General features: G+C 43.4%; 1 protein-coding gene across 1 annotated transcript in view; it reads left to right on the top strand.

Moving 5' to 3' along the window:
- The window catches only part of LOC123501341 (C-myc promoter-binding protein-like), a 48,506-nt gene that overhangs the window by 29,016 nt on the left and 11,990 nt on the right, over positions 1–7,500 (top strand). The window contains 3 exon segments of the mRNA XM_045250129.1: positions 2,512–3,236; positions 3,239–3,497; positions 5,042–5,239. Coding sequence (XP_045106064.1) covers positions 2,512–3,236; positions 3,239–3,497; positions 5,042–5,239 — 1,182 coding nt within the window.

Genomic DNA, 7,500 nt, shown 5'->3' with positions numbered 1-7,500 from the left:
TGAGCACCATTAGACCATTTTATTGACATTAGCAAGGGTGTATGGAGGGCAGAAGATTAATGGGCACAGTCTTCACTATTTTAATCCCCCACATGAGTTTGTGAAGCTGTAGAAAGTCACCAAATAGTCACCACAAGGAATAGGGCATTTTAAGACAGTTTGACATGTTTTGAGGGCATTTTAAGACAGTTTGACATGTTATGAGGGCATTTTAAGACAGTTTGACATGTTTTGAGGGCATTTTAAGACAGTTTGGCATGTTTTGAGGGCATTTTAAGACAGTTTGACATGTTTTGAGGGCATTTTAAGACAGTTTGACATGTTTTGAGGGCATTTTAAGACAGTGGCATATTTTGAGGGCATTTTAAGACAGTTTGACATGTTTTGAGGGCATTTTAAGAGTTTGACATGTTTTGAGGGCATTTAAGACAGTTTGACATGTTTTGAGGGCATTTTAAGACAGTTTGACATGTTTTGAGGGCATTTTAAGACAGTTTGACATGTTTTGAGGGCATTTTAAGACAGTTTGACATGTTTTGAGGGCATTTTAAGACAGTTTGACATGTTTTGAGGGCATTTTAAGACAGTTTGACATGTTTTGAGGGCATTTTAAGACAGTTTGACATGTTTTGAGGGCATTTTAAGACAGTTTGACATGTTTTGAGGGCATTTTAAGACAGTTTGACATGTTTTGAGTGCATTTTAAGACAGTTTGACATGTTTTTAGGGCATTTTAAGAGTGGCATGTTTTTAGGGCATTTTAAGATAGTTTGACATGTTTTAAGGGCATTTAAGACAGTTTGGCATGTTTTAGGGCATTTTAAGACAGTTTGGCATGTTTTGAGGGCATTTTAAGACAGTTTGACATGTTTTGAGGCCATTTAAGACAGTTTGTCATGTTTTAAGGGCATTTTAAGACAGTTTGACATGTTTTGAAGGCATTTTAAGACAGTTTGGCATGTTTTTAGGGCATTTAAAGACAGTATGGCTATGTTAAGACCATTTTATTGACATTAGCAAGGGTGTATGGAGGGCAGAAGATTAATGGCCACAGTCTTCACTATTTTAATTGAGTTTTGTGCACCATTAGACCATTTTATTGACATTAGCAAGGGTGTATGGAGGGCAGAAGATTAATGGCCACAGTCTTCACCATTTTAATCCCCCACATGAGTTTGTGAAGCTGTAGAAAGTCACCAAATAGTCACCACAAGGAATAGGGAAACACGTCACGCTACTGAAGGGGCATGATTGAATACTCCATGATGTCCCAAAATGCCACATTATGTCCCAAAAAATGTCCCACAGTGCCCCGTTTTGTGATTAAATGTCCCAAAAATGTCCCCACAGTGTCCCGTTTAATGATTAGATACCCCAGTGGGTCCAGAAATGTCCCACTGTCCCGTTTTGCGATTAAATGCCCAAAAATGTCCCACAGTGCCCTATCATACAATTAAATGTCTCTGTGCCCTAAAAAATGTCCCACAGTGCCCCATTATACGATTAAATGGCCCAATATGTCTCAAAAAATGTCCCACAGTGTCCCAATATGCTAATAAATGTCCCAGTGCCCATTATACAATTAAATGTCTTAAAAATGTCTCAAAATGTCCCAAAAAATGTCCCAAGGTGGCCCATTATAGGATTAAATGCCCAAAATGTCCCACAGTGACCCGCTATATGATGAAATGACCCAACATGTCCCAAAAATGTCCCGGTGCCCTGTTATACGATTAAATGTCCCAAAAATGTCCCACAGTTCCCCATTAGACGATTTAATATCCCAAAACTGTACCCACAATGCCCCAGAGTGTCCCATTATTCGATTAAATGACCCAAAATGTCCCATAAATGTCCCAGTACCGCGTTATACCATTAAATGTCCCAAAAATGTCCCCACAGTGTCCCATTAGACGATTAAATGCCCCAGTATGTCCCAAAATATCCTATAGTGTCCCGTAATACTTTTAAATGTCCTAATGTACCCAAAAATGTCCCAATATACCTTTCTATGTCCCAGAGTGTCCCAATATTTGATGAAATGCCCTTACATACCCGAAAATGTCCCAGTATGCCCTCAGAATCTCCTAAAATGTTCAAATATGGTCCATTATGTCCCAAATGTCCCCAAATCCCCTCAAATGTACCCAAAACTTTTCAAAATGTCTTAAAAACGTCAAATGTCCCAAAATCTCTTCAAAATGTCCCAGAATGTCCTTTAAATGTTCTAGTTCTTTCAAAATGTCTCAAAATGCTCAGAATGTCCCAAAACCTTTCAAATGTCAGAAAAATACCTTTATATGTCCCAAAATGCCTCAAAATGTCACAAAAACCTCAAATTTTATAAAATCACCTTGAAAAATGTCCCCAAACCCCATCAGATGCCCCAAAAACTACTCTAAATGTCCTGATATGTCCCAAATGCCCCCAAAACTCCCCCAGATATCCCTTTAAATGTCCCAGACCCCCTCATAAACCCAAAAACCCTCTAAATGTCCCAATATGCTTCAGATATCCCAAAACCCCTCAGATATATCAAAAAACTTTAAATGTCCTGTGTCCCAAAGTACCCCAAACCCCCCCCTTCATCAAATGTCCCAGTGTCCCCCGTGCTGCGCCAAGCCGTGTTGAGGTGACGAGCGCGCGTGTCCGCAGGTCAGACAGCTATGGCAGTGACGCTAAAATAGTGACGAACCTTCTGCGGCTTACACGGGTGGAGATAGAACCCCTGGCGCAGATTGGGCGGGGCGGGGCAGCCAGCCAGGACAGCCTGATGGAGGAGGGGCAAGAGGAGGAGGAGGAGGAGGACCAGGAGGAGGAGGAGGAGGAGGAGGAGGCGCCCAAAGGAAGAGTAAGAGGGTTTTTCAGTCGTGGGACACCAGAGCGTTTGTCAAGCTTGTTCCGTCGGAGTGTGGAAGGGGCGGAGGGTGGGCTACGGGGCTTATGGCGGCGGGGCGGGGCTAACCAGATCAGCCAATCCAGCAGAGACTCAGCCAGCCCAGACCAAGACCCGGGGCTGCCTCAAGGGACGCCCCAGGAGAAGAAACAGGAGGAGGAGGAGGAAGGGGAATGCTGTTGCCCGGAAGATGAGGCTGTGGAGAATAGCGCCCCGCCACTCACCCCGCCACAGCTCTCCCCAATCCGCATCCCCCCAAACTACTCCCCCGTGCCGTCCAGCCCCCGCCGCACCCCAGTCACGGAAAATGACCCCCTTGGAGCATTCAGCCCCGCCCCGCCGCCGCCCCCGCCGCCCCTCCGCCCCAAGAGAAAACTCGTAGAAGCTCTCGTCGTGTTGGCCGCAGTGCCACATTTACGGGGCCGAGCGGGGCGGCACCCTCCACCCCGCCCCGTGCCCCGCCCCGCCGCGCCTCAAGCTCCTTATGGGTGCTACCTGGCCCTCCACGGACCCCTCATGCCCCGGATCAGCCCCGTCCCGCCCCGCATACAACCACCGTCGCCACAGCTACCCCACCCTGGCCAGCCCTCAAGTTCTTAAGGTACACGCACACACGCACGCACACACGCACACGCACACACGCACATACACACAGCCCCTTCCCTTCCCCTCCCTCCCTATCCTCCCCCGGCCCCAGTCAGTCAGTCAGTCAGTCAATCAGTCAATCAGTCAGTCAGTCAGTCAGTCAGGCAGCCATGCGCGCGCTCACACACTCTAAAAGGTTGCCAAATTTCAAATATTAGCAATTATTATTATTTTTTTTTTTTATTATTATTATTATTATTATTGTTGTTGTTGTTGTTATTATTAGTTTTTATTTCTCCCTCCCTCCTCTATCCTTCTCTCCCCTCCACGTATGTTATTACTATTATTACTATTATTATTATTATTATTATTAGCTGGTCTATCATTCACTATTACCATTAGCAGTAGAAATAGTTTATGAATGTAATATAATGTAGAAATAACCTTAAAATTTAGTACCATTATAATTACTTTAGATTATTTCTGTTATATATAATTACATTCATAGTAGTAATCTTTTCTAACCTCAATTATTATTATTATTATTATTATTATTGCTATACATCTTTTGAAATTACCTTTTTTTTAAGTAATTGCATCTTGAAATAGTTACTTAAATTACTTCTGTTGTTTGTTTTCTTGCTTGTAATTGCACAAACGTATTATTATTATTATTATTATTGTTGTTGTTGTTGTTGTTGTTGTTGTTGTTGTTTGTACGGGTATATGGCTGTGTGGGGTGTGTTTGCACAGACATACATACACAGACTGACATTGAGAGAGAGTGAGAGTGAGATGGACAACACACACACACACACACACACACACACACACACACACACACACACACACACACACACACACACACACACACCAAAACACACCCAAGACACACATCAAAACACCAGAACACACCCAAGACACACACACACACACCAAAACACCAAAACACACCCAAGACACGCACAAAACACCCCAAAACACATCAAAACGCACCAAAACACCCTAAAACACACCAAAACACACCAAAACACCCTCAAAACACATCAAAACTCCCCCAAACACCACAAAACACACCAAAACACCTCAAAACATACCAAAACACACAAAACACACCAGAACAACTCTCACACACTCAAAACACCACAAAACACACCAGAACACCCCCAAATACCCCTGAAACACACTAAACACCCAAAAACACACTAAACACCCCAAAACACCAAACACACAAAACACACAAAACACACCAGAACACCAAAATACCAAAACACATAAAACACAAAACACACAACACACACAAACACACCAAAACACACCAAAACACAAAACACACCAAAACACACCAAAACACCAAAACACTCAAAACACACCAAAACACCAAAACACACAAAACACACTAAACACACCAAAACACACCAAAACACACCCAAAAACACCCCAAAACACACTCAAAACACACAAAAACACCCCAAAACACACCCAAACACACCCAACCACAGCCATATAAACCCCCGTCCTCACACCCTGATCCTCACACCCTCCTTCCTCCTTCTGCAGTAGTAATAGCACGCCAGGAGCAGGAGGAGGAGTTGGAGGAGGAGGAGGAGGAGGAGGTGGTGGAGGAGGAGGGGGAGGAGGGCTGGGGGCCGCTGCTACAAACATGGCTACAGTAGGTTTGAGAGAAGCTTCCAAACAGATAGAACATCTCAGATTACAGTATTTGGAGCCTGCTCTCTCTGAAATGGGGCAATATAGGTAAGTGTGCGTGTTTGGGGTGTTTGGAGTGTTTGGAGTGTGTTTGGAGTGTGTTTGGGTGTGTTTGGAGGGTGTTTGGGGGTGATTGGGGTGTTTGTGTTTGGGGTGTTTTGGGTGTTTTGGGTGTTTGGAGGGTGTTTGGAAGGTGTTTGGGGGTGATTGGAGCATTTGAGTGTGTTTTGAGGGTGTTTGGAGGGTGTTTGGGGGTGATTGGAGTATTTGAGTGTGTTTGAGGTGAGGGTGTTTGATTTGAGTGTGTGTTTGGAAGGTGTTTGGGTGTGTATGGAAGGTGTTTGGATGTTTGGAGTGTGTTTGAGGTGTTTTGAGTGTGTTTGGAAGGTGTTTGGGGTGTTGGAGTATGTGTGTTTGGAGGTGTTTGGGGTGTTTGGAGTGTGTTTGAGGATGTGGGTGTGTTTGGGTGTGTTTGAGTGTGTTTGGAGTGTTTGGAGTGTGTGTTTGAGGTGTTTGGGTGTGTTTGTTTGGGGTGTTTGGGTGTGTTTGATGTTTGGAGGGTGTTTCAGGTGTGAGTGTGTTTGGGTGTTGGGTGTTTGGGTGTGTGTTGGGTGTTTGGGTGTGATTGAGTGTGTTTGGAATGTTTGAAGGTGTTTGGAGTGTGTTTGGGGTGATTGGAGGTGTGTAAAGCGGTGTTTGAGTGTGTTTTGTGTGTTTGGGGTATCTGGATGTGTTTTGAGTGCGTTTTGATATTTTTGAGTGTGTTTGGATGTTTCTCAAGGTAATTTGTGGTGTTTTGAGTGTGTTTGGGTGTGTTAAGATGTGTTTGCGAGCTTTGGGTGTGTTTTAAGACAGTTTTGCGTGTTTTGGGTGTGTTAAGGTGTGTTTGCGTGTTTTGGGTGTGTTTTAAAGAAGTTTTGCGTGTTTTGAGTGTGTTTGCTTGTGTTTGAAGATAATCCTGTTCTGTTTGGGTGTGTTTGGGTCTATTTTAAAGGTGCGTTTTGGGTGTTTGGTGGTGTTTTGGGTGTTTATGGGTGTTTGGTGGTGTTTGTGGGTGTTTGTGGTGTTTTGGGTGTTTGTGGGTGTTTGTGGTGCTGTTTTCGTTTGTTTTCTGGTGTTTTAATGTGTTTTGGTGTATATAATGGGTGTTTTAGGGTGTAGTTTTGGGTGTAGTGGTGAAATTAACTAATATTGTGTTTTATTGGTGTTTTAATACAAATTTGGGTGTTTTATGGGTGTTTTAATACTAATTTTGGTGTTTGTGGTGTTTTTATGCTAATTTGTGCTTTTCGCTTGCTTTGTGTGTGCTTTTGGGGGAACGGGTGTGTTTGGATGGGTGTAAATACATTTTGGGTGTTTGGATGTGTGTATTGGGGCTTGGGTGTGTTTTTTTGGGGTGTTTGCAGTGTGTTTGGGTGTTTTGGAGTGTGCTGATGTGGTATAAAGATATTCTGTATGTGTTTTGGGTGCGTTTGGTGGTGTTTGGGTGTGTTTTATGGTGTTTGGGTGTTTTGTGGTGTTTGTGTGTGTTGCGTGTGTGTGTGTGTGTGTGTTGTGTGTGTTTGTGTGTTTGAGTGTGTTTTGTGTGTTTGAGTGTGTTTTGGGTGTGTTTGATAGTATTTGAGTGTGTTTTGGGTGCGTTTGGTGGTGTTTGGGTGTGTTTGATTATGTTTTGTGATGTTTGAGTGTTTGGGTGTGTTTGGTGGTGTTTGTGGTGTTTGAGTGTGTTTTGGGTGTGTTTGGTGGTGTTTGAGTGTGTTTTGGATGTGTTTGGTGGTGTTTAAATACTATTATTATTATTATTATTATTATTATTATTATTATTATTATTTTTGTGTTTTTCTAGGCATGCCATTGTGTGCATGTGTTTGTGTGTGTGTGTGTGTGTGTGTGTGTGTGTGTGTGTGTGTGTGTGTGTGTGCGTGTTTGTTGCTTGAGGAATGTATGCATGTCTCTTGAATATATTGATGTGTATGTTAATTTAAGAAAACACACTCTCTCTCTCTCTCTCTCTCTCTCTCTCTCTCTCTCTCTCTCTCTCTCTCTCTCTCTCTCTCTCTCTCTCTCTCCAGACACACTAAACGACTTTTTAACAAGATATTAACAACCTCCACCACCTTCACAACCCCAGACACACTAACGACCACTTAACGACCTTCACCACCCACAAACTTAACCTACTCGACTAACGACTCTTTAACGACCATTTAGCGATCTTCTACCACCTTCACAACCCCTAACACACTTAACGACACCTAAACGACCACTTAGCGATCCTCTACGACCACTTAGCGATCTTCTACGACCAC

This window comes from Portunus trituberculatus, chromosome 2, assembly GCF_017591435.1.
Source record: "Portunus trituberculatus isolate SZX2019 chromosome 2, ASM1759143v1, whole genome shotgun sequence".
NCBI classification, from domain to species: domain Eukaryota; kingdom Metazoa; phylum Arthropoda; class Malacostraca; order Decapoda; family Portunidae; genus Portunus; species Portunus trituberculatus.
The sequence above is the reverse complement of the archived record's forward strand: the minus strand, read 5'-3'. Positions and strand labels throughout refer to the sequence as shown.